This window comes from Choloepus didactylus, chromosome 6 (assembly GCF_015220235.1).
Source record: "Choloepus didactylus isolate mChoDid1 chromosome 6, mChoDid1.pri, whole genome shotgun sequence".
Lineage (NCBI taxonomy): Eukaryota > Metazoa > Chordata > Mammalia > Pilosa > Megalonychidae > Choloepus > Choloepus didactylus.
Genome location: NC_051312.1, coordinates 7,002,637 through 7,029,918, shown reverse-complemented (window position 1 = coordinate 7,029,918; position 27,282 = coordinate 7,002,637). Strand labels below are relative to the sequence as shown.

Below are 27,282 nucleotides of genomic sequence, written 5' to 3'. Positions count from 1 at the left end.
GTCACCTGGCCACACTGACACATGAACCCAACCATCACACCTCTCACCAACCCCTCCTTGCGTTAATGTCGCCAGGGCAGGTGGCCCTGCAAGGATGGGGTTGGGGCAGACGTGGGGTGAGCCAGTGGGAGGTGGGAGGGAAGAGGGCAGATCCTGTCAGGTCGCCAGGCAGATGTGGGAATGGGACCCACTGGGCCTAGGGCAGCCACAGGGGTCCTTCCCACTTCAGTTGTGCTCTGCTCTCCGAAGCCCCCCCTTTTACCAGGACTGTGAGGAATAAAATTGTGAGACTAGCTCCGTCATCCCTGATAGAGCTCTGCAGTCGCCCTTCTCTGTAGGTCAGATTTACTGTGGTGTGCCCTCCCACCTCAGGCTAAAATCCTAAGGATGCACACCCAGGCTGTCTGGCTTGAAGAGGACCCTCCCCAAATAAGGAACAGGGGCTATGCTGCTCCCCAGGAGGGCAGGGGAAGAGCCTGGGCACTTCCTGGGTTACTTGCCACTCACAGCAGGCCTGCAAAGCCCCGTGTCAGAGCTGGGGAAACTGAGGCTCAGGGAGGCAGAGTTCCGTAGCAGGGACCATGCGGCCGCCAGTGGTAGAGCTGGACTCAGCCAGGTCCACCTGGAGTGACAGGCCATGTGTGCCCTTTGCGGGGACCCTGGGGAGTTCAGTCCTTCAGGACACATGGCGATGGCCTGTTCCCACGCAGCTGTGGCAACACAGGGAGCGGATCTGGCTGTGCCTGGGCCGTGCAGCCAGCTGAACCTGAGTGGGGGCAGCGGGTCTTGAGTGGCCCCCGGGAGGATCAGACATGACCCACAGGGACGGCTGTTGGGGGGACCCACCTGGCAGGTAGTGTGCACCAGTGGCTGTTACTGGGGAAGGTGCAGATCTGTTTGGGGGTCTGGGCCCCAGGTCCTCCCCCACCCCTGAGGTCTGCCATGTGGGGTTGTGCAGATCTGCACTGCCCGGCTCGGCGGGTGTCGATTTTGTAGCAGATGTGTGCATTTGTCACAGTTTTGGGGCAAGTGGCAGTACAGTCCCTAGAGACAGGGGAGCGTCTCTCTGCCTTGCCCAGAGCGCTGGTGGCCCGGCTGAGCCCCTCCCTCGGCAATGCCTGTGTCCTGGTCAGGGAAAGTCGTGACCCCTTGGAACCTCCGCCTCCGAGTCCACACCAACATCTGGGCCTAAGTCTGGGGTCGTTGCCGGTTAGTGGGGCCAGCTCGTGGGAAGCTGGGCGAGGATGCACCCCTTCTATCCAAGACAACCTTCAGGGCAGGGTGGCTGCTGTGTCACCTCCACCTCCTGTGTCTCACCAACCCTAACCCTAACTACAGAGAAGGGGGTCCTCGGAAGGGAGTTGCCAGCTTAGCTGAGTTGGCAGAATATGGTGCCACCACGCTGGGGGCAGAAGCCAGAGGGAGGACGGAAGACACCGGAGAGCTTGTGATGAGGCTCAGCGTCACCTCTGGCTTTACTCTCCCCAGATCCTGAACCCACCGCCGTCCCCCGCCACAGACCCCTCCTTGTACAACATGGAGATGTTCTACCCTTCAAACATTCCTCCTGCCGCGAGACCGTACAGGTAAGGTGTCCCCGTGGCCGCCCATGGTCCAGACAAGCTTGTAGGTAGTGGAGGGGCCTTGTCCTCATCTCATAGGTGAGAAATTGGGGGGTGCTTTGGGTCCAGGCCTGCCCCACCCCCCCCAGCTCTGCTGGCTCTTTCCGACTGCACTGGGCTGCCTCGCTGTATGGACCCAGCCAGTGTGTCGAGTTCCAAAACCAAACAGAATCCCAGCGTTCCAAACCGGCTTGTTACAAAGCACTCCGGGTACTTTGTAAGCTGGGACATACCCATGGTAAAGGTGGCTGTTGAGCTGTGGGCCTCGAATGCCACCACCAGCGACGTTCTCACCCAAGTGGCGTGGCCAGGCCCTGCAGCCCAGGGGGGACTTTGGTGTGACCGGCCATCTGCCACCTGCTGCCCGTGGGAGGCCGAGGCGCGGGGCGAGGGCCTAGGTCTCCAGGTCCGACTGCACTGTTTGAATCATGCCAGCCTGGGACCCTGGCAGAGACTCGACCTCCTGGGGCCTCATCCTTGCAAGGATCAAATACTGATGTGAGATGCTGCCCGTGGCACCTGGCATGCCACGGGCCCTTGTTCTGCATGAGTGGTTATTTACGATGGCCGACCTTCCTTACTTGTTACCACCATAGCAAGTAAGCCTGGGAAACCCACAGGCCTTCTCAGCCAACCCTGTACCCCACAAGTTGCCCACTGGGGGTCGCAGGCCCCATCGCCCTGGGTGGGGAGGGGACATTTGGGAATGTTGGGGAGAAGTGGGATCTGGGTATGCCAGTCTGTATCCAGGGCCTGGGTGGGTGAGGTGGGGCCCTCGGCCTTTTAACCCAGGGGTCTCAGCAGCCAGGGCTCCCGCACCAGGAGCACCCCCGGGTGAGCCTGAGTCTGATGGGCAGCTGGGGCAGGCCCAGGCCAGGCCTGCACAGACCTCAGGTCTTTGGCACATCCCTGGACCGCCCTGGGCTGGAGGCAGAAGCTGGCGGAGGCTGGTGTCCTCCTGGCTCGGGCCCCTGGCCCCACCGAGGTCCCTGAGTGCAGCACCGCCTGCCCTCTAGTGGCAGTTTCCAGGAAGTCCTGGGTGGGAAGTGGCCTTCCCCTTCTCCCTCCCGCCTGCAAGGGTCTGTGCAGCCACGTGCAGAGGCCAACCTTCATTTCCAGCCTCCTCTCTGCTAGGACCTGCAGTGGCTCCCTAGTGCCTCGGCACAGCATCAGGCCACTGTCCCAGGTTGCCACATCCACACCAGACAGCACTGTCTCGTCAGTGTCTGAGCCCACTGACAACGCCTGACCTCGTAGCCCCTCGTGGTCCCTTCCCACCTCTGAACACCCTCGGGGCACAGCATCAGGCTGCTCCTTGGCACCAGGCTACCCTCGCTGGCTCTGGGGGGTTGGTCTGCCTTCCAGCCCATCATGAGCTCCACTGTGGCCAGGACCCAGGCTCCTGCACACCCCACGCCCTGGACTCAGGCTTCAGGGGCCAACCTTGGGTTTCCGGCTGCCTCTGGGTGCAGGAGGCACCTGGGGAGTGATGGGGGAGGGTGGGAGATGCCTCCCGGAATCAGGCTGCTTTAACTCAGGATGGGCCCATCCCAGTGTACGGTCTCCAGGAATTGCAGTCATGACACAGAGGCAAACGGCTGCCAAGCACTTCCTTGAGTCAGGCACTGTTTCCAGCACTTTCCATGCATCTCACTTAATCCTCGCAACCACCTTTTGAAACGGCGATGGTTTATTCATCTCCGTTTTGTCAATGAAGGGTGGGAAGGCAGTTGCCGAGTTCGGCTTGCCAGGCTCTGGAGGCTTCTTTCCCCACAAAAGTGACCTTTGCCCGGGGCTCGTCCTGGCTGGGCCTGGGCTTGGAGTTGACGTACTCATGTCCCGTAACGCCCTGCTCGGTAGGGGCGGGCACACCTGCTTTAGAGGCGAGAATGTTGAGGCTCAGAGGGCAGGCGACGTGCCCAGGCCACAGCGGGGGTGGATCCTGAGCCCACCTGCCTGGCTCCAAAGCTTGTGCTGGCGGACGGCCGCCCCTCTCCTCCCCAGCTCCGGGGTCCCGGGCCCGCAGGGGTGGACACGTGGGTGGGCATGGCGAATCGAGGTCCCACTCCTCTCTCTCTGTGCCCCGCAGGCCCTACCTTATCCGCGGCCTGGCGCCCCCCACCACGCCCTGCAGCACGGACGTGTGTGACAGCGACTACAGCGCCAGCCGCTGGAAGGCCAGCAAGTACTACCTGGACTTGAACTCGGACTCAGACCCCTACCCGCCCCCGCCCACTCCCCACAGCCAGTACCTGTCGGCGGAGGAGAGCTGTCCACCGTCACCGGCCACCGAGAGGAGCTACTTCCACCTCTTTCCGCCACCCCCGTCCCCCTGCACGGACTCGTCCTGACCTCGGCCGGGGCACCCCGGCCTCTCTCTGCCCCTGTAAATATTTTTAAATATGAACAAAGGAAAAAATATATTTTATGATTTTAAGAAAATAAATATAGTTGGGATTTTTAAAAACACAAGAAATGTGAACGGTGATGGGGAGGGTGGGGCTGGGAGAACTTTGTACAGTGGAGAAAATATTTATAAATTTAATTTTTGTAAACGTAACTGCCATTCTCTCGTGCCATGTGTGCGTTTGAGTTGAGAAGCCGAAGTCGGTGACCCCGCGGGGCTGAGCGCCAGCCCCGGGCCTGCTGCGGGAGTGGCGTCCCGTCCTCCTGGCATGGCTGTCTTTCTGCATTGCCTCTAGAAGCTATCCTTCCCACCTGCAGGCAGGCAACCTGTGCAGCCGCCAGGGGCCCTGTGCTTAGTTTAATGCCCTGCTGTCGTCGTCATCTTGAAATTGTTATTGATTTTTGAACAAGAGACCCAGCCTTTTCATTGTGGCACCTGGGTCCTGCCTGCAAATCATGAACCAGGCTCCGGCCTGTCCTGGCTGTGATCTGACCACTGTGTGCGCTCGCCCAGGGCTTCTGTCCAGCCAGATGGTACCAGGAGTTGGGGCCCCTCAACTCCTGCCATCCCAGGCTGACCTCAGTGGCTGGGGCACCGTCTGCCCTTGCTAAATGGAAGCTGTGACCCATGCAAGCTCAGAGAGGTGACACAGCTCGCCCGAGGTCGCCCCGCAGAACTCCCAGGCCCAAAGGCTGGACTCAAGCCCCCACACCGGTTTTTAACCCAGAGATGCCTCATGGGGACTCGGGGTCCCCCAAGAACTCAGGATCCCAGTTCCTTCAGGTTGGGCCACGTGCCCCGAGATGCTAATTAAAGTGCAAAGTGAGCAACCCAGAAGAGGCTTTGCTGAGTCAGGAGCAACAGCTGCATCCTGGGGGTGCCCTGGGAGCCCGCTTGGCCGGCCCTGCCAGACATCCGGACCGAGAGGGCCTGCCAGGAGCCCGGCGAGGGGTGGGGAAGGACGGCCCGGGCTGACGCCTTGTGGGCTGGGAGGAGGGTTGGCCCCTCTCTGCAGGCAGCCGCCCTCGGCCCTGGCGTCTGGCGTTGTCCCTGGGCTTGAGCCACTGTGTGGCCAGAGCCCCGCTCCACACCCCTTTTCTGACCAGGCAGCCAGCCAGGAGTGGGAACCTGGGGACCTGGCCTACTATGCGCCAAATACGTCAGCCAGCCTTCGTAAGCACCCATGTGCAGAGGCCTCACTTAAGTCGCTTGTTTAAGATCAGTCAGACGTGGTCGTCCCTGGAAGTTGCCCTAAATCCAGTGTTGGAGGCCGACTTTTTCCAAACCAGCGGGGAAAGCCTAGTGTTTGCGACATCCCAGAGCTCAGAGTAGGTATCATGTTCAAGTTGGGAAGGCAGGAGGGCTTCCTGGAGGAGGTGATGCCTGAGCCGTGCCTTAAATGAGGTTAAATTAACCCGGCTTAGGTGACGGAAACTTCACCACACTCTCGGGTCACTGGTGCTGGGAGAAGCCAGCTGCCGTGTCTGAGGGCACGCATGCAGCCATGTGGTGGGGAACAGCGACCTGCTAGCAGCAGCCCTGGGAAAGCCACTCGGAAGCGGCTCACCCAGGCCCAGCCGAGTTCAGATGGTGGCTGTGTCACCCGTGATTTCGTGGCCACCTCTTGAGAGGCCCTGAGTCAGAACCACCCAAACTGCTACTAAATTGCTGAAACCATAGGCGATAATAAATGTTTGCTCTTTTAAACCAAATAACAAAACAAACAAAAAGCTTCATATAGTGCAGCTAGTTAGTGTTCCCAAAATGTAGAAGAGGAAACCAAGGCTTGGGTGAAAAGCAGAATGTTTCTTTCACGTGTTCATTCATTCCTTTATTCAAAATAAACATCACTGAAGGGCTACTTCATGTGGCCAAAGGGGACTCGATTTTCCCTCCAAACCTGCCCCTTTCTGCAGGGACACACACTCCTCAAGCCCTGTGGGGTCTCCCTCGTGCAATGGGCCCCCTCCCCACCAACCCTATTGGAGGGGAGCCAGGGGCTCATCTCTGCCCTCCTCCTGTCTCTCGCTCCAGGATGGCTATGGGAGCTCCCTCCCCACCCTGGGTCCAGCAGACCCCTTGGGCCTTTAGCTCTTCTGGGACACTGTAGGGCAGCAGCCACCTTGGGCTGTGGGACAAAACCCCTGTGGCCACCAAGGGAGCTAGGATGTGGGTGACGGGGGTGGGGGGCATCCTGTCCCTGAGACACCTGGGTGGTAGGGAAGGGGGTTGGGGGCTTGGCTCCCATTCAGCCCCCGCAGGGCTCCTTCTCATGGACCACCCCTGTTGGCCCACACCCTCAGATCAGGGGTCAGAGATCCCACCAAGGAACCCCGTTGCTGGTGCTTCTTTTTGCCGTCCTCTTCCCGATTCCCACGCCTCTGCTTCTTTCCACCTAAATGCTCTCTTCTCTTTTCTTTCCCTGTTAGCTCAGTGCTGGCCCTTGTCATTAGCAACCCCAGGGGCTCCCCTTTCTAAGAACACTCCATCTACCGCCCATCCCCTGGTGGAAGGGAAATATTTCCCTCCTCCCCACCCAGACTGAATCTTAATGCATTGAAGAAAAGGAGAAGAAACAGAAGGGTTATGGGCCCATGTGAAAATGTGTCAAAGCTTCATTTCCCGCTAGATTCCCCCTCTGTCCCCTTCTCTCTGCTGCAACCCCTCTAGGCTCAACCCTGCACCCTCCTGGAGCTGGGCTGCTGGACGCCGGCCTCGGCCCTTCTGGGGCACGTTCCCCACCAGGGCACCCCCATGCTGGCCCGCGGATTGGTGCTGGCCTGGGGTGCACGCTGCCCTGGTGAGAGGAGAGAAGGAAGGACGATGTGGCATCTTTTCCCTAAAGTTGAACTGATTTAACCTAAAATCTTTTCCTTCATTCTGAGCTGGTCTTTCCTATCTGAGTGTATGTGTGTGTTAAGATGTCCTTTTATGAAATCATGGCAGTAATAAGTGGAATTTGTAGTGCCCCCCTCTCCCCAAATATATGCCCACCCAGAATCTGTGAATGTGACTTATTTGGAAAAAGGGTCTTCGTAGATTTAATTAAGCAGAAAATCTCAAGACAGATCATCCTGGATTGACTGGGTGGGCCCTAAAATCCAATGACACATGTCATTTTAAGAGACAAAATAAGAGACACGGAGACAGAAGAGAGCCATGGTCAGAGGCAGCGATTAAAGTGATGAGCCCACAAGCCAAGGAATGCCAAGGGGTGCCAGAGGCCGCTGGGAGTCGGGTGAGAGACAAGCACAGGTTCTCCCTTAGAGACTCCAGGGGGGACCAACCCTGCCGACACTTTGGTTTCCAACTTCAGAACTGTGAGTGAATATGTTTCTGTTGTTTTAAGCTCCCACGTTTACGGTGATTTGTGGCAGCAGCTCAACACAAGCAACATGATCTTTTTATCATTACTCGATAGAATTAAAATTTGACTGCCAACATCTGTCCCCAAAATATAATAGCTGGGTGATGGGTACTGGGCATTTATTTTACTCTTCTACTTTTGAGTATATTTGAAAATTTTTATATACTTTTTTTTTTAAGTCCAGATGGATTGAAAATGTAAATGTAAAAAATTAAACCATAAGAAGATTAGGGAGAGAAGGGCAAATCTACAAGTCTGGGAAGGTGGGTTCCAGAACGGTGAGGCCAGTCTGGGTACAGTGCAGAGCTCTGAACTCACTCCCCTGCTTAAAGCCTGTCAGCAGCTCCCCATGGCCCTCAGGGGATGGGTTGCCCTTAGATGCCTCTGCCTCCAGGAAGCCCTCCCTGACCTTAACCCATCCCGTTAACTTCACCACGACTGGAGACATTTGGAGCCCATTTACCTGCATTATCTTGTTTAATTATAATGCATGTGGCCCGTGACTCACCTCAGAGTCTGGGATGGGGAGGCTCAAAGCAGGTGCTGGCAAAGCCTCTGATGATGGATGAGTAAAAGGATCAGTGGGGGGCTCCCCAAGAGGGCAGGGTTCCAGCCCAGGCTGCCCCTGCTTGCCCACGGCCCAGCCTCCTTCTCGGGCACCAACTTGGACCCAGGGCTCCCTGCAGCCTCTCCGGGGCTCCTAGTTCCAGCCCCGCTAGCCTGGATTCCTGTAGCACACCCCTCCTGCTCGCGCTCCAACCCATCCTTTCTAAAGCATGGGCAGTCCTGAACCCGCCCCTCTCCTGCTCTGGAACTTGCCCTGGCTCCCACTGTCCCAGCATAAACCCCTGTTATCCAGGGCCTCCATGATTTGCTACCGACCTGCTTCCTATCCTTTCCCTTCGGAAATGTGGCCCCCGCAACCCCCACCCTGGCTGTGCTCCTGCCATTTTCCTCTCCCTCCCCTGGCCCCTTCCTTGGTGACCTTCTGAACTGCTTCCAATCCGGGCAGTGTCTCTCTCCGGCCCTGGGCCCTCTCTGGGCAGCAGGATCCAGCCACTGACATCTGCCCTCGGCCACTGCCTCCCTGGAGGTCTAGCACCCCTCGGGGTGCGGGCTCAGGCTGGAAGGTGTCACCACCTGCGCTTTACTGATAAGGGGGTCGGGCAGTTAGGTTACCAGGTAGGGTCACCCACAAGCGAGGGTCGTGCCTGGTGTTCAAATGCTTTCTCGGCCTTAGTCAATAATCTGTAAAGTGCAGTGATACCTGCAGGCTCTGCTGAAGGGGTGACCTGGGGCGGGGGAGAGGACACGTTTGCACCAGAGACCCAGTTTCCCTGCCCCAAGGTGCCCCAATGAGGCCGATTCTCCCTGTAGGGTGGCATTGGGTCCCTGGGGGCCTGACCCAGGAGGGACCCAGGCCGGCTGGGGCCCCTGCAAAGAGTGGGGAGCTGGGTGCAGAGAGGTGCCAAGCACTCTGGCGAGCACAGCTGGGGGAGGTGGTGGGGTGGCAGGCAGAGGGTGCAGCCAGGTGCCCCACTGGGCAGGCCCTGCCCCCACCCTGGTGTCCGAGCTCTGTCCCCTTTCCCAGGCCTGGACGCCTGGAGGCAGCCTGGGGAACCTGCCCCGCCCTGCCCTATGTGAGCAGCAGCCGCCATCCCTGACCAAGCCAGCACCACCAGAGCTGCTGCCAGGAAGGGCTGGGAGAGACCCTTCCAGGCCTGGGAGGGCTGAGCATCTGGGAGTGCTGGGGTCTCCTGGACATGGGGGCAAGTTCTGAAGGCCCCGTGGGACCCGGTCCTGTCGCCCACCTCTGCCATCTCTTCTTCTTGCCATGTCCTTCTCCCCGCCAGGCCCACCCCCAAAGCCCACCTTGGGGGTCCCTGTGCATGGACTCCTCTGCCTGCCAGATTGGGCCCAAGAGCGCACGCTCTGTCCTTCCCGTGCGGTGGTCTCGGCTGAAAATGGTCCTGGGTGCTGGGTCGCCCACCTCGGGGCCACTCTTCGGCGTGCAATTTTGCATTAGGCTGAGCCCTGGCTTCCCTTCACCTTGTTCGACCTTCCATTGCCTGCCTTTGACGTCTGCCCTCTTACCGATTTCCAGGCCCTTTCGGGGACCAGGCGGGTTGTAAATGCATTAAGGGGGCGCCCGCTGCTCCCCGGTACGACGGCCCCGTTCCCGGGATGGGGATGGGGATCCCGAAGGCAGGAAGGGCCTACGGCAGGGGGTTGGCTGTGAGAAGCCCCGTATCCCCCGGTCGAGTGTTTTGAAAGACAAAAGGGACAATCCGCCAAGGACACCCCCCTTTCACCTTGACCCCGTTTCTTGGCACGGCCGCTCTACACTAAAGAGACAGCAGGACGCGGAACTCTCCAATTTAGGATAGTCGGTAAAACTCAGCCGTGGAGAATGCGGGCATCGATCCCGCTACCTCTCGCATGCTAAGCGAGCGCTCTACCATTTGAGCTAATTCCCCTGCTCCGGGGCGCTTTTGTCGCCGGACAACACATTGCAGGAAACGTCATCAGCGGCTTCCTCTCGGCTCCGGACCCACCCGGCCGGCCGTCCCGCTCGCCCATTGGGTCCCCTGTAGCTCCAGCTCCACGACCCTGATTGGTTTGGCTCCATTTCGTTTTAAAGAGCACTGGCTACCGCGATTGGTGGTCAGAGACGTCCGTCAAGCGGAGGCCCGCTGTTGCTACGGCGCAGGGGGACCCCGCCGGGTTTCCCCTGGTTTCTGATTTGTTTCTCCAGCCAGACTCCGGGGTCCTAGAGGTTTCGGATGCGTCAAGTCCATGGGAAAAGAATGTTCTCCCCGCGCCTGACTGAAGGCGCCCGCGAGCCAATCGGAGTGAACGCCGAGGAACCGCTGGGTGACCCAATAGGCTGCAGGGGGCAGAAGTGCGAGACCAATCCGCGTAGATCCGGGGGCGGGGTCAGAACCGCGATTGGCCGCTAGGCGGCCGGAGGGAGGGCGGGGGGAGCTCAAGGCCTGCTTGATACGTCCGCCATTTTGGGCGCTTCGCTGATGGTGTCGGTGAGCGCGTTTCCCGCCTGAGCGCGACTAGCGGCGGGTCGTGGGCACCTCCAGGTAACCTGGGGGAGGCGACGGGGCGGGCCGCGACGTCGGGTGCGCGGGCGGACGAGCGGGCGGCGGGGCCCTCCGCCGGGGCCTGGGCGGCGCGGGGAGGGAGCGTCCCGACCCCTCTTCCCCTCCCCCCCGGAATCCGCTCGCTCCGCAGCCCGGGAGGCGCGGCGGCCGGTCCTCCTCCCCGGGCCCGCGCCCGCCCTGTCAGCCGCCCTGCTCGCCCGCCGCGCGCCCCGGGAACCCCGCGGGCCGGGCGCCGGGGGCGGGACGCGGGCCCGGGCGGCGAACTTTGCCCCTGCCTTGACGTTCGCGGCCTTGCGCGGCGGCCGGCGGCGGCGCGTCCCTCACGGGGCTCGGGGCCGGGAGGCCGCGGCCGCAGGCTCCGGCAAAACTTCCCTCGGTGCGGGCCCCCGGGAGCGTGTCAAGTGAAGGCAGCAGCTCGCTGCTGAGATTCGCGACGGCCATTGTTGGACTCCGTTCTCCGGGAAACAAGTTTTGTAGGTTTCTGCTAATTCACCGCAGAGTCATCGAAAGACACAGAAACCATTCGGGAGTATGTAAATCCCCGTCCAAGTGATTTTTCGCTCCGGTGTTGTGACTCGAACGGCGACCTGGTCGCGAAAGCCTCCCTGGCGAATATGAGCGAGGGGGGTGGTCCTTCTCGGGGCCTGAAGTACCTCCCTCTTAAAGCAGCCCGCTCGCCGTGAACTTCTTAGCCCGGGATCCCGCTGGCTTTGACTGCAGCTTGGACTTGTCGTTGTCGGTGGGCCAACGGGTCCTTGGGTTTGCCTCTGTGACCTGACATCTCACCCTCATAATTTAATGTAATTTCCCCGGTCCTTCACGTTTTCTCTGTGGGTCCGATGGAGTTGTCGTTTATGCGTTGTTTTTATGGGAGACACTGTAGTTTTCTTTTCATCGTCACGGCACTTGTGAATGTTGGTATTGGCAGTTTTTATTAATGGGACGTTTACTTTGATTTTGCCCTCAAGGTCGTGATGCAACTAGGCAGAAAGTGGGAAAGGGATCCCAGGTTTCCAGCCACTGGCAAGGGTATGATTAGTTAGTAATGGTGTCTGAAGTTAGACTGCTTGGATCCAAATCTTGGCCTGACCACTTTCTAGCTCTGTGACCTTGGGCAAGTTACTTAACCTCTCTGCTCCCTCTGTAATATGGGAATAGTAATGGTGTCTGCCTTATAAGGTTGTCGGGAGTGAACTAACATATTTAAAGTAAAGCTGTTAGAACCGTGTCTGACGTACAGAGCAACTTGGTAATTAGTGGCTATTATTAATTTAAATTTGATTTTTAAATACTTAGATACTGTTAGGAAGTCAGATGAGTGATTAAGCCCTTGCTCTTTGTGACTAGTGACTCGCTCTTTAGAAAGCCCTGTGTAATTAAGAGACATTTGGGTCTGAGAAAAGGAACTGGAAATTACTTTAATGTTTTCAGGGAAGAAGGTGGTTGAAGATTTATCAAATTACATACTTTTGTTGGAGTAACTATTGGTAGTGCCTCATAATGTTTTGTATATGACGTGGTTAAATATGGAAAAGCCCATCAAAAGCTTAAGTAGGACCGTGTTCCTCATGTCATCTGAATACTACTTGGGTGTGATTGGCAAATCAGCATTTAGCCCCAAATAAATAACTCTAGAGTTTCTCAGTGTACCCATGTACTTCGTTGTTGAGGTTTGAATTAAAACAGCTAAGATGTTGAAAAGTTACTGTGTATTGAGATAGACTTCACTGAAGAAAGTTTGGGAAAATAACTGTTGTCCTTGATAGTGGATGCTTTGAAAGCTATTTTGTATTTCAGTATGTCTCATTAGGGTGTCTAGAGTATTTAACAGAATGTCATGTCCAGTCATTCACACACTCACCATCTTTTAATTCTGTCCTGTGTTCTTCTCCAGCTGTGGTACTTCTTTGGTATTACCTGTTTGGGGCCTGGCTTGCTTGATTGCCCTGGGGAAGTGTATTTTAGTAGACTTACTCTTAAGTAGAGATATGCATCTTTCTGGTGTAGCTTACTAAGAACAGGAAGGAGATTGTTTTGGGTTTAGAAAGCTTTAGTTTCTTTTGTGTAAAGTATAGCAAACCACCAAAAAACATGCTTGTTTCCTTTCACTAATTGAGAATTTCTATCTGTAGCTGGATAGAAAATGAAGAGTAATAGAATTAAGACTTGACATGGTGAGATTTGCTTCACTTCCTTTAAGGTGAATTTTTGCCTCTATTTGGTACAAAGATTATTTGCTTATTACGAATAAAGCAGAGTATGTGTCAGGATCAGCATCAGTTTGTTTCTGTGATAAACTTGTATCTTCTAGTTTTGTGTTTTGGGTATTTGAGAGGCAGCCTGAGTAGATATTGGTCTAAAATTTGATAGTGTTTTGCACACTTAAGAAGAGTTAAAGAGAGTTTAAAGTTCTGCTTATCTAAAACTCATTATTGATTTTATGTCATATAAAACAAAAGAATCTGTGGTTTGTTCCTTATAAGTCAAGATCTGAGAGTGTCCAGGGAAGGTTGGGTAGTGTTAGTTGCTTTTTCTTAGGTGAGGGCATACTGGGGGAAAAAAAATAGACATGGCCTCTTGGCATAAAGCGGCTTTCACATTTTTTTCCTGTCTTAAGAGAACCTTAAATTACTGATTTTTTAAAAAAAAATTTACTTTCCATCAGCATTTGTCAACTGGGGGGAGGGCGATTTTGACCCTCAGGGAACATTTGACAATGTCTGAAGACATTTCTATTGACATACATAACTGGGGAAGGGGGTGCTCTTGGCGTCTAGAGGGTAGAGGCCAGGGATGCTGCTAAACATCCTACAGTGCAGAGGACAGCATGCCCGTAACAAAAAAGGATCCTGCCCCAAGCAGGGTTGAGAAACCCTGTTGTAGATAGATGCCTACATTAGAATCTTTTGGGGCACTTTTTAAGACCATGAATGCTAGATCCCACCTCTGGAAGTTAGGCAGTACTGAGGCACAGCTGGGTTTTGGAACCACTGTTCTAGACCAGAGATTGGGGACTACTTGGGGATTAAGGGATCCTTTGGTGATCTAGGGCCTTTGTGTTTGTAGTACCTGGAAGGAACCCTGGAGATGATTTAGTAGTGGAGAGAGCTGGTGCCCATGTGTAATCTTCCAAGTGGCTGAAGACTGAACTTTACGTGAAACGTTGAGTCAGTTGATTTTATAAAATAACTCAGAAACTTTTTCCTTTCCCTCATGAATATAATTACCATATTGTGCTGACACTGAGTGACACTCTCAGGTGTTTAGGGTTCTTTATTCTTGTGCTAAATAACCTTAGACTATAGTGATTTTTGAGTTATATCTTTTGCCCTCAGTCAGCTGTCAGTTCTGCTTTTAAATGCCTTCTTCGTTATCTTTTTTCAGTGAATTATTCCTGAATCAGTTTACCTATCCTGCCTTTAGGAGGCCAGACAGGTGTCTAGTATGCTTCACCTGTTAACCCAGTGACCCTGCTCCCTAGTAAGGGTACCATCTGTGTCTTGGAATTGGTGAAATGGACTCCTCCTGGGGAGAGTGAGATACGGTAGTAATTTGCGTAAAGTTTAGATTATCTAAATTGAATAGAAGAATATTAATATAAAAACTATGCAAATTTTCAGCAACTGGATGTTAACGTCTGGATGTTTAAAAGGCAGGTCGTGGAGGCACTTTGTAATCCTTCAACCTGAAATTTGATCTCTGGCCCTGTTGAGTCCAGATGAGCCTCTACAGGCGCTTCCTGCCCCCGTTTACTTCTTCCCATTTTCATTTATTTGACCAGCAAATATATTAATAGAGTCCTGCCCTGTCTGGAACAGTATTAGGGATTCATTCATGAGTAGGCCCTATTCTGGGAGGAGAGGGAAGCAATTACAAAATAGATCAAGTTTTGGCTGGGAGACTAGATAACAAAGCTCATTAGAATTGTACACAGTATAAGTAGTAGTGAGAGGCCCTAGAAGCCTCAGAGGAAGGAGCTTATGTTTGCTGGTTGGTTGGTTGATTTGTTTAAGCTTTGGGTGGTTGAAGTTGCCAGAAGTGTCTTGCAAAATGATAAAATAGTTGCACCTTTGTTTCTCGTGTACTTAATTGCTACTTTCATTTGCCTCATTGGTTTTGTGTGTCTTAAAAAGCAATGCTATTTTTCCCATGCTGGCGAATCTGTCTGGTAATGACAAAAAGGATTGATCTGTATTTTCTTTTGTCCCATAGACATCTCTGAGGCTTGATGTAGTTTCATTCTAAACATCCTGAACATTCTTAAAATTGATGGGGCTTAGAGTGAGAATGGTTTATTTTCTCCTGAGTCTGGATCCAGGTTGACTGGAGATCTGTTTTTCCAGTCTTTCGACTTTGCCTTAGCCTTGTCAGGAAAACCTCCTCTCCCCCTCTATTTCTCTTCACTGGGAGGGAAATGATTACTAATCTGATTGTTAACAGTTTATTTCAGGGTTGAAGGATTATGGATCTGGATACCAGGTAAACGGGCAAATTGGTGAAGGAACTCATGAAAGGGAATCTTGCAGAGCTTTAAAAGGCTTCTTATCCTTACACCTAACTAGGACATTTTCATTCCACCAATTTGGCAAAGATCTGGCTTAACCCCGAGTAGAGTTTACTAGTCATCACTTACAGCTGGCTGGTGTTAATCTGTTTTAGAATTATTAATGAAGACTACCTGGTTGTCTGTGAATTTATACAAATATAGGTTGATGGATTCTGAACATCTTTTTATTGATATAAGGAGGCTGTGGGTTTGGTCCTCTCAGTGACTTTGGAGAAAACTAGGATAATATTAGTTCCCAAATTTCTTATGTGAGAATATGCTATTGACTTGGAATGGTTTGTGTGCCTGCCTTTAAATCTGGTGGCCCAATGAAAAGATGAATGAAAGATTGTTTTTAGGAACGTTAAAGAATAGAGCTAAAAGGTCTTCAGAAATAGGAGTATGACTGAATGTTGAGTCAGAATTGGAGAAAGCTGTGTGGATCGCTAGTTAGAGCCCGGTTCTTTGTACCTGCATGTAATTCTGAACTAGAATATTGGTGTCAGGTCCACACTTTTTGAGAAGAGGAGGAGGGAAAGACTTGTTGAAGAACACATGATACTCTGAGACTCTAATCGGGGTGAGGAAGCAGCCGTGTTACACTGCTCAGGAAGAGATGCTCCCTGGTGGCTAGTAATGAGTAGACATTTGCTGGAACTCAGTGAAATCTGCTTGGCTTTCAGCCCTAGATGGGGACAGTGAAGGCAGGATCATTGGTGACAAGTATTAATTTGGTTAGCTGTTCGGGGCTTCCTTTCATGAGAGTCACACATGAGAGTCCTTCCATGAGAGCTGGAACAGTACTTAAGGATCATTGATTCCTAGAGAGAATTTTAGGTCAGGCCAGAGAATGGACTCCGAGCAGCGGAGAAGTCTCCGTTCCTAGGTGATTTCCCCACCAGACTGCCATTTGTTTCAAGAGGGACTTCTCAGCTGGATCTCCTTGGAGTTTAGAATAAATGGTTAACTCCTGAGAGTTCAGAAGAATATTCCTGAGAGTGTGTTTCCTTTCGGTGATAGTACATGTCAGTCCATTGTCATTACATAGTAGATGAGGGGACAGGGTCTCCTGGTTTTCCCTTTTTTGATAGAGATATGCAGGGTTTCCCTTGTCTCTGGACAAGGACAAGTCTCATCTGCCCCTCTGTCTGCAAAGTGAGACCTGCCCCTTCTGGGGTAAACAGCACTCTCCAGATGACACTCTTCTTCCTTGTGGCCTTCTCTTCCCCTGCTGTCCCACCCGCAGATGGATCAACTGCTGTGCATTTGGCACCTACCTTGGGGCAGTACTTTGTTGTTGAGGGGGACATTTCCCATCTTAGTACCTGGTCTCTGTCCTTAATTCAGAATATATTGTGGTGAAGTATGCCCAGGGTCTAAATAGCTGGGTTAGAGTTCAGGCTTGCACAGTTTTCCAGCTGTGTAATCCTGTTATTAGCTGACATCTCTGTTCCTTAATTTCCTTATCTGTGAAATGAATGTTAATTGTCTGCTGCTTAGCACAGTGCCCAGCACAGAGTAAGAGTTCGTGATTATTGCTGTCTTCTCCCTAATAACAACAGAAACAAGTATGGACACTAATATGAGGTGCAGTAGATGCTCCAGAGGAGAAAAGTGGAACATTATGGGATCGTAGAGGAGCTTTGAGGTCTAACTGACTGCTTTGGGGTGGGGAGAGGATGTGTTATGGGGAGAGCTATGCAGTTACTGTTTATATGCATGTGTTTGTTTCTTTGAAATTTGGATTATGTTACATGTTTTATTTACCTAAATGTGATAATACTCTCTTTCTTTGGTTGGAATAGATATCATAAATTTGAGGTTTTGCCGTTTTTGTTCTAAAACATTCACTTTAAAAATCTCCATTTCTTTCTGACACTCAGGGCTTCATAAAGGTAACTCCATTTGCTGTGGAGTCTCCCATGTTACATAGAATTTTATTTTTTCAGCATACTGTGCTCTTGAAGATAATCACATATGCCTCAAAGGATCAATTTATTATATGTGTATTTAAACAGGTGATTGGATGTTTTTGATTTTGCACTCAATTTCTTCACAAATTTCACATTATAGCCAGATAACTCTTGAGGGTCTGCATCTTGTTCTGTAATTGTCCAGTTGGTAAATATTTTCAGCTCTGTGGGTCATACGGTCTCTGCAATTATTTAACTTTGCTATTTTAGTGTGAAAGCAGCTGTAGTCAATATGTAAACAAATGAACTATGGCTGTCTTCCAGTGAAAGTCTGTTTAGAAAATTAGGTGATGGATTGGATTTGGCCTGTGGACTGTAGTTTGCCAATCCCTGCTCTAATGTATTTTTTTATTTTAAATTTTAATGACACAGATAATATAGTCAAAGAGTATGTATCAGCATATGTACAGATATTGAAAGTTAAAACCCATACATGTGTACCCACTAACCAGCCTAAGAAATGGAATATTGCCTCTACCTTTGGGGTTCCCTGTGTGTCCTCCCCTGACCACCTCCCCTCTCCTCTTCTCCCCAAGGCAGGCACCAGTAGCCTGCATTGGTCATTTTCTTGCTTTATTTTATGGTGTTGCAGTCTATGACTGCATCCTCATATAATGTAACTTCATTTTCACACTTCTTTAAAATTGTAAATTGAGTCGCTTTGTTCTGTAACTTTTTTTCTATTCAACATTGCTTTGGGATTCAGCTATTTCATGCAAATATCTGTGCATTTACTGTGTCTTAGGCGCTGGTCTCCAGCTGGACATAATAGCAGTGAGCAAAACAGACAAAAGATAAGTCTGTACCCTCATGGAGCTTGAATTTTGGGGTGGGGGGGACAGTTAACAGATAAGTAAAAGATGCAGTGTCATATGGTAAAAGGGAGGCATTCGAGTTGTTTCCACTCTTGGGCTCTCGTGAATAACACTGTTTCTCTTGGGTACATACCTCCGGGTGGAGTTGTTGGGTCATGTGGTAACTGTTTAACATTTTGAAGAATTGCCAGGCAGCTTTCCAAAGGAAAACCCTCATGTGTCTGAGGGTTCCAGTTTCTCAGCATTCTTGCCAGCACTTGTTATTGTGTGTCTTTTTTAATTGTAGTCATCCTAGTGGATGTAAAGCGGTGGTATCACATTGTGGTTTTGATTTGCCTTTCTCTGATGACCAATGATGTTGAGCATTTTTCATATGCTTATTGGCCATTTGTATATCAGATTTGGAGAAAAGTCTATTAAAATCTTTTGCCCATTTTTATTAATTTACTTATTTCTGTCCAATTTTAAATGCTCTTTTCTCTGATTACTGTTGAAGCTTAGCGTCTTTTTGTATTTCTTGGCCATTTAGATTTCCACTTTTGTGAAATATCTGTTTATGTCTTCTCTTATTTACTTCTTTCTTTCTTTCTTTTTTTTTTTTTTCCCGTTTGTAGGACTTCTTTATACGTGGCTGGATAATCTTTTGTTAATTAGCTGTGTGGCAAAAATTTTTTCCTAATTTGTGGCTTGTTTTTTTCTTTGTTTATGGGATTTTTATTTTAAGTAGGTGTTTATTGAGAGCATAAATACAAGGACAAAAAAGGCTCTCAAGGCTTTTCTCCCCTCAGCAAACAGTTTCCCCAGAGTGGTGAGGTGAGAGGCAGCACCAGCTCTTGGCACCAGATGTGGGTTAGAGCCCAGGCTTGCTGTTGGCCTGCTCAGTGCTCCCACCCTGTCCCATGCCGTTGCGTGTTCTTGGCTGCAGGTAATTCACTTGCACCAAGCCTTCTTTAAATTTTTTTTTTCCTTTCCTCAAATGTTTTATTTTAAAAAAATTCATTCTACAGAAAAATTGAAAGAGTAGCATGACGAACATTCATATCTTTCACTTAGATTCAGCTTTGCTGACCTTTTGCTACATTCACTTAATTCTCTCCATAGAGTCCTTTTTTGTGTTTTAAATAAGTTACTTTTTATTCTGAGGTTAGAAAGTTATTCCCGTGTTTTAAGAGTTTCAGAGTTTGACTTGCACATTTCACGTTTTACTCTACCTGAAAGTGATTTTGGGTATGGTATGAAGTAGAGACCCAACCAGTTGTCCTGGAGGCCTTGTTGGTTAGTCTTACTCTTTTCCTGGTGACATCCCAGCTCTGTCAAAATCACATTTCCATGTATTGATTGGTTTGTTTTGGGGCTATATATTTTGTTCCATTATAATGTTTGTCTTGTCCTAGGCCAGTACTGCATTGCATTAATTGCCATAGCTTGTAATAAGTTTTTTTTTTATTCAATTTTACTGAGTTGTATTCACATACCATATAATCATCCACATGTACAATCAGCTGTTCACAGTACCATCATATAGTTGTGCATTCATCACCACAATCAACTTTTTTTTTTTGAAGATCATAAAATAGCTTTTATTTATTTTTACAAAAGTCATTTAATATTAATTTTAGAAGTTTTAAGAAATGTAAAAGAGAGAAATTAAGAAATTAAAAGTCAACCATGATACCATCATCTAGACTTTGATATTTTGGTGTATACATTTCCAGTCTTTTTTTGTACATATATATGTACTAAAGTAAGATGGAATTATTTAAAAATATTCTTTTAAAAACAATTTTTACTTCCCCATTGTGAACTTTTTCTTTCATTAATTTTTTCTACCTTATTTTTTTTTTTTTTGATCTTACTTTTCCAGCTTCCCATTTACCTAACACCCCCAGCCCTTGATAACCAACAATTTACTTTCTGTCTCTATGAATATGCATATTGTAAATATTTCATATAAGTGGAATCATACAATATTTGTCCTTTTGTGTCTGGCTTATTTCACTTAGCATAATGTTTTCAAGGTTCAACCATGTTGTAGCATATATCAGGACTTCATTCCTTTATATGAGCTGAATAATATTCTATCGTTTGTTTGTTCCACTTTTTGTTTATTCATCTGTTGATGGACACGGTTGCTTCCACCCTTTGGCTATTGTGAATAATGCTACTGTGGATATTGGTGTACAAGCAGCTATTTGAGTCCCTTTTTTTGATTCTTTTGGGTATATATCTAGGAGTGGAATTTCTGGATCTGTTGGTAATTCTGTAGTGTTTTCTGAGGAACCGCCACACTGTTTTCACAGCGGCTGCATGAGGGCTCCAATTTCCCTACGTTCTCTCCAACATTTATTTTCCAGCACTGTATTATTTTAATGGATAAATATTATATCATTATTTACATTTACTATATTTAATTATTCCCCTATTGTTGGAAATTTATGTTGTTTCCAGTAATTCACTATTATTGCCAGTACTATGAGACTACCATTGTAGCTATATTTTTAGGCACAGTCATAATTATTTCCTTAAGATAAATTCCTGGAAGCAGGTTTCCTATATTAAAATGTATGCAAAAATTCTAAAACACATAAATACATTGCTAAATTGCCTACCTGGAAATTGCATAAATTTACCTTCCTATCATTAATCTCTGAGAGGGCAAATTTCCCTCTATTCTTGGCAATAATTGATATTATTATTCATTTTTTTCTCATTTGATAATAAGTTCCACATTGTTTTAGTAAGCACTTATTTGATAACTAATGATGGTAAATTTTTTTCTTATATTCTGGTAATTTAACTTTCTATTTAAAGATTATATTTTCATGTTTTCTAATTTTTATTTTTTTAAACCACTTTGTGAACAGTCAACTTATTGACTCATCTTGCTAGTTATGTCACATTTTAGTTGTTTCTTTTAGATTTTCTCAGCAGACAATTGTGTAACCTTCAAATTATGATAACCTTTCCAATATTTACACTTTTTTCCCCTTAATACATTAGCTAGAAATTCCCTTTTTCCTTTTCTTTAAGTCCTAGGAGAATTTCTTGAGCTGGTTTAAATTCCCTGGTTAGTTTTCTTCAGTATGTAATCTGTTGCTCATCACCTTCATTGTGATTTTAAATTTGATAATCATTTCTTTCATCTCCAAGCATTTTTTTCCTCTGATTTCAGATTCTTTTTCTCCTCCAGTTTTTATGTATTTATTTATTTTTAAAAAAGACTATCAAAGCAACAACAAAACCTTTATTTTGAGATCTGAGAATTGGGAGACACCCGGGCAGTGAGCATTGCCCCTCCCGCCGCCCAACGCTTCTGCAGTCCTTTGGCCGGGTTGAAGACGCCCTTGGTCTGCTGGTCACACACGTAGCAACGCGAGGAGGCGCGGAAATGCTGCAGGGCACAGGTCTCGCAGAAATAATGCCCGCACTTGGTGACAACTGGGTTCTGGAAGGTCTGGCGACAGATGAAACACTTGAACGGCACTTCCTCATCCTCGCTGCCCACTTCATAGTCTTTGTCCTCGTGGGCGCCGTAGCGACCCTCATCGAGCTCGCGTTGGATCTGCCACCCGTGCTTGTAATCGGAGCGATCGTGGAGGAACTTGCAGCTGTCGCCGAAGCCGCAGAAGCCAGTCTCCTTGTAGTCCTTACAGACGTCGGGCTGGTAGTCCCAGCGCATGGTGGCCCGCAGGTGCTCGGGGGCCCGCATGGGGCCCTTCCTCACCATACCCGAGGAGGCATTGCCCAGGGACGAGTCTTTGGGCTTCATGTACTTCGGATAATTATTGATCCCCCAGTAGATTTTGTCATCTTCCTTGCCCTTCCGCGCCTCCTGGATCTTCTGGCTGCGCTCGAAGATGGCCTGTGCGTCCTGCTCCTTCTTGGTGTCCTGCGCGTAAACGGCGGTCGCCCCCATGTCGTCCGGCCTCACGGGTTTCGCAGATCGGGTGGACCTGTAGGCCAGGCCGAGGCTCGGGGGCTCGTTCTCCTCGCCGCTCTCGCCGCCCCGAGCCTCCCGCTGTCTGCCGCCCCCGCCGCGAGTCCCCGGCGGCCGTACCCTTTCCTGGCGGACCTCGGCGCCGCCGTCCTCCCCGCTGCCGCTGCTCTCTCCCGCCTCGGGCTCGCAGGCCCGGCGCTGCCTGCGGCCCGCAGCGCCCTTAACGGCCCGGTTTTTTGAAGAGGAAGGCACACACCTGGCCTGCGCTCTTTCCCGGCGAGAGCTGCTCCCCACAATCAACTTTTGAACATTTTCATTACCACCCACAAAGAATAAGAATAAAAGTTAAAGTAAAAAAGAACACCAAAACATACCATACCCCCCATCTCTCCCTATTGTTCATTGACTTTTTGTCCTCATTTTTCTGTTCATCTGTACATACAGTGTATAAAGGGAGTGAGAGACACACAGTATCCACAATCACATGGTCACACAGTATAAGCTATATAATTATACAACCATCTTCAAGAATAAAGGGTACTGGGTTGCAGTTCACCAGTTTCAGGTATTTCCTTCTAGCTATTCCAATACACTAAAAACTAAAAAGGAATATCGATATAATGCTTAAGAATAACCTCCAGAATGACCTCTCAAGCCACTGAAACTTTATTTTGTTTCCTTTCCTTTCCTCTTTTTGGTCCAAGAAGGCTTTCTCAATCCCACGATGACAGGGCCAAGCTCATCCCCGCAAGTCATGTTCTGTGTTGCCAGGGAGATCTGCACCCCTGGGAGTCATGTCCCATGTAGGCAGGAGGGCAGTGAGTTCACTTGCAGAGTTGGCTTAGAGAGAGAGGCCACATCTGAGCAACAAAAGAGGTTCTATGGAGGTGACTCTTAGGTACTTTTTCTTTTTTTCTTTTTCATTTTATAAGTTTTATTTTGAAATAACTTTAAAGTTAAGGACAGTTACAAAAATTATTTCATAATACAAAGAACCCCAGTATACCCCAGACTCACATAACCTATTTGTCTGCCTTTAATATTTTGCCACAGTTTTGTGTAATTCTATCTATATGTATATCTATCCATCCTTTACCTGTCTATATATCTAATTATATATATATATACCTATTTTCAAAAAATGATAGTAAGTTGCGTGTATCATGATCCTTGAACATGTCATACCTCTATGCATGTTACTGACCCCATAGGAGAAAAAAGGATCATAAGAATCTCTTATTAATATAGAATCTATGAAGATAGATCTGTAAATTGGACAAACTAGATGAACTGAACAAATTACTGGTAACACACAAACAACCTACACTGACTATACAACAAATAGAACATCCCAACGGACCAATTCCAAGCAGAAAGATTGAATCAGTCTTCAAAAATCTCCCAACTAAGAGTAGCTCAGAATCTGTTGTCTTCACAGGTGAATTCTACCATTCATTCCAAGAAAAATTAGAGTAACAGTCATGTTCAAACCCTTCCAAAAACCTGAAGAGAAGAGTACACTACCTAATTCATTGCATGAGACCAAAATTATCCTAATGCCAAAACACATAAAGATACAAGAAAATAAAATTACACACCAATTTCTCTATGAATGTAGGTGCAAAAATCCTAAACAAAATAGTTGCAAATTGAATCCAACAATGCATTAAAAAAAAAAACAAAAAACAGTTTTTAAGTGGATTTTATCCCAGGCATGCAAGATGGTTTAACATTAGAAAATCAAAGAGTATAATACACAACATTATCAAAAAGAAGGGAAAAGACAACATGATCATCTCAATGGATGCAGAAAATGCTTCTGACAAAACACGGCATTCTTTCTTGATAAAAATATTTAGAAAGTAAGAATAGAAGGAAACTCCCTCAACCTGATAAAACACATAAATGACAAATCCAACCTAACCATCATACTTAGTAGTCAAAGAATGAAGCTTTCCCTCTAAATTCTGGAACAAGACAAAGATGTCCACTGTCACCACTGTTGTTCAACATTATTCTAGAAGTTCAAGTCAGAGTATCTAAGCAAGAAGAAGAAATAAAAATCCTACAAATCAGAAAGGAAAAAGTAAAACATTCACTATTTGCAGATGACATGACCCTATATATAGAAAGGCACTTGACCTAATACGTGAATTCAGCAAAGTGGTGGGGTACAAGATCAACAGCTAAAAATCTTTACTGTTTCTATACACAAACTTTGAATAATCGGAAGTAATCAAGGAAAAAATTTCATTCACAAGAGAAACTAAAATAATCGAAAATCTAGGTATAAATCTAACCAAGATATAAAGTGCTTGTACACAGGAAAAAAAAATTGCTAAAAGAATTAATGGAAACCTAAATAAATGATAGAATATTTTGTGTTAATAGATTGGAAGAAAAACATCATTAAGGTGGACCGAGTTCATGGATCTGTGATATTCTGTTATTCCTCAAACAGATTTGGGATCCAGGTTTAAGTTTTAGTAAAGACCAGGATCGGCATCAGTTAGAGGCGGTTGACCATTGCTGCTGGGACGTGAGGTCTTCTGGGAGAATGGCAGGATATGGGTATGGAGGTGACCATGGAGGGCTTGGGGTCCAGGGTGCCCATCCTGGTACCTGAGGGTTCTCCATGTAGATCACATGTGGGGAAGTCCACATGAGCTCTTCAAGGGGCGTGAGGATGGTGCAGGCCTGGAGCTGGAACTCGGGAGGTGGAAGGTTAGCCATGTCTGCGTGGGGGCAACCTGAGGAGATGCTGTCCTCTCAGTTATACTCCATTATCCTGTGTAGGGCCTCTCCGTAAGGACAAGGCAGGGGTTCAGTCCTTGGCTTCTGGTCGACCTCATGTATAGTCCAATGTAAGTCCGTCAAACCTATCAACATGTGGAGACATTGTCGCCATCTCTTCTTTATACCTCTCTTCTTGAGCCCCTGAGCAATTGATTTCGACAGCAGGTAATCCTTTTTCTTATGTCTGGGATACCTCACACGTTCAAGGGATTCCCATTCCTGAATGAAACTCCTGATTTCCTCATCACTCCAAGGAGTATTTAGCTGGCCTGAGGGCTTCTCTGGTTCCTGAGTGTGTTCTTCCTCCTTTACTTCCTGAACATTTCTAGTAATTTCAGGCTGAAGCATCATTTCCCCCATTTTTTATCCCTGAGTTTCCTCCTGAGACTCTTTTCTCTGCAGCCATAGGGCCTAATCCAGGGTGGGAAGAGCTGGCACTTACAGTGTTGCAGAGATTCAGGTAGGTATGGAGGCCCCGAGTGTGGAAATGTGTTTGTTTCTCTCTGCTGTGTGGAGTCTCTCTTAGGTACAATTTTAAGTAGGCTTAGCCTCTCCTTTGTAGTTACAAACTTCATAAGGGCAAGCCCCGAGATTGAGGTCATGGTCTTCTAAATTGGTAGCCCCCAGTTCTTGTGAGAATATTGTTAATTCCCCAGGTGGGGAAATTTAATATATACACACTTCCCCCCAGTCCCTCAAGGGGGCTTTGCAAATACATCTTTATTCTCTGTCCAAATTACCCTGGGATGTATTGGGGCTCCACACTAACCTGTACAAACCAACCAGATTATGCTCCCTGTTCAGCATTCCCTGTAATTATGTTGTTTGAACAAACTGAACATACAAGTTAAATTATATAATGTGTTACAAAAAAATATAGATTTTGCACCTGATGAACATCTCTTCCTTTGGTATCACACAGAAGTTGAAGTTTTAAAAACACTGTCAATTTTTTCCTTTACCCTTTGGTCTAATTTACCTTAGTCCTGACCAAGTCCATTTTGTTCATTTCTCCAATTGAAGTCTGATCTCTTTTTTCAGACTCCTTAACATTTGCTGTATGGGGTAATGCTGACATTCATAGCTGCCAGACTCTGGCTCTGAATCCTGGGTGTCACACAGATACCCAAAGTTCCAGGGACAACAAGATTATACACAAAGAGCTCAGCATCTCAGAATTTAGAAATAGCCATTACAACTCAGGAATAGATGTAACTGCTGTAAGAGCTTACAAACTAGGAACCTTTACAGTAGGCCTTCCCCTGATAACCTGTGCTCTCAGATTCAGTTCTCAGAGCCTCCACATTATAATTAGCCCATATTAATGAGGTATTATAATGTTTTTCTTTTCTTTTCTGGTTTGTTTCACTCAACATACTGTCTTCAATGTCCATTCACCTCACAACTTCAGTCCTTCTTATAGCAGCTCAATATTCCATTGTATGTATACACCACAGTTCACCATTCCTTTCATCATTGGTGTACCCTTAGGCCACCTACATCCACTGCAAATAGTGAATACTGACAGCATAAACCCCACTGTGCAAATGTCCATTTGTGTCTCTCTTTTCAGTTCTTCAAAGTCTAGAGCCTAACCAAGTTCAGGACCATATGGTAATCCAATGCTTAACTTCCTGTGGAACCACCACACTGCCCTCCAGATGAGCTGCATCATTCTACTTCTCCACTACCGGTGATTAGGCACATCCCTTTCTCCACATTTTCTCGAGCACTTGTATCCCTCTGTTTATTTTTTAGACAGTTTTATGCAGACACTATACATTCCATCCTAAGTAAACAATCAGTGGTTCCCTGTGTAAAAGGATATTTCCATTTCTTCCACAAAGAAAGAGGAAAAGGCGAAAGAAAGTAACAAGGAAAAAGAAAAAGACAACTAAAAAGCAACATGTTAAGAAAAAATAAAATAAAATACAATAAAAAAAGACAACACCAATGCTAAGAATCCCATACCCTTCCCTTATATCCCCCTCATATAGAAATTTAGCTTTGGTTTATTGCCTTTTGTTACAATTAATGGAGGCATAGTACAATGATGTTATTAACTAGAGACTGTAGTTTGCATTGGTTATATTTTTTTCCCCAGTACCCCCACATTTTTAACACCTTGCAAAGTTGATACTTATTTGTTCCCTCTCATGTAAAAACGTATATTTCATTTAATCACAATCATTGACCACTTTAGGTTTCACTGTTACACAGTCCCAGTCTTTATCTTTTATCTTTCCTTCTGTTGTCCTACATTTTCTTAACCTTCCTCTTTTAACCGCACTCACAGTCATCTTTGTTCACTGTAATTAATTACATAACTGTGCTACCCTTACCTTGCGTTGTGCTCCAGACATCTCTCTCCTGTCTTTTCCTGTCTCCCTGTAGTGCTCCCTTTAGTATTTCCTGTAGAGCAGGTATCTTGTTCACAAACTCTTATCAGTTTCTGTTAGAGAATATTTTAAACTAGCCCTCATTTTTTGAAGAACAGTTTTGCTGGATATAGAATTCTTCGTTGTAGTTTTTCTCCTTCAGTGTCTTAAATATATCACACCACTGCCTTCTCGCCTCATGGTTTCTGTTGAGAAATCTGCAAATAGTCTTATCAAGCTTCCCTTGTAGGTGATGGAATTCTTTTCTCTTGCTTTCAGAATTCTCTCTTTGTCTTTGACATTTGATAATCTGATTATTAAGTGTCTT

The 27,282-nt window shown here is 48.0% G+C and overlaps 3 protein-coding genes and 1 non-coding gene across 7 annotated transcripts in view; 2 read left to right on the top strand and 2 right to left on the bottom strand.

Moving 5' to 3' along the window:
- Window positions 1-4,005, top strand: part of LRP5 (LDL receptor related protein 5) — a 118,663-nt gene extending 114,658 nt beyond the window's left edge. For 2 of the 3 annotated variants that reach the window (XM_037838365.1, XM_037838366.1), the window contains exons 22-23: window positions 1,489-1,586; window positions 3,712-3,973. In XM_037838365.1, the coding sequence (XP_037694293.1) occupies window positions 1,489-1,586; window positions 3,712-3,973 (360 nt within the window). Of the gene's footprint in view, window positions 1-1,488; window positions 1,587-3,711 lie in introns of all 3 variants that reach the window. The other variant, XM_037838364.1, reaches the window with a different exon arrangement.
- Window positions 4,006-9,800: 5,795 nt separating this feature from the next.
- Window positions 9,801-9,873, bottom strand: TRNAA-AGC. Its single transcript has one exon. It is a non-coding gene; the product is annotated as a tRNA-Ala (tRNA).
- A 524-nt stretch (window positions 9,874-10,397) lies between these two features.
- PPP6R3 (protein phosphatase 6 regulatory subunit 3) overlaps window positions 10,398-27,282 on the top strand; it is a 169,536-nt gene continuing 152,651 nt past the window's right edge. The window contains exon 1 of one of the 2 annotated variants that reach the window (XM_037842026.1): window positions 10,398-10,488. The gene's annotated coding sequence lies outside the window, so the exon portion shown is untranslated. The other variant, XM_037842027.1, reaches the window with a different exon arrangement.
- Window positions 21,088-24,513, bottom strand: LOC119536561 (E3 ubiquitin-protein ligase RNF113A-like). Its single transcript, XM_037839422.1, is given in 3 exon segments — window positions 21,088-22,002; window positions 22,004-22,063; window positions 24,403-24,513. Coding segments are annotated over 3 exon segments (1,086 nt in total).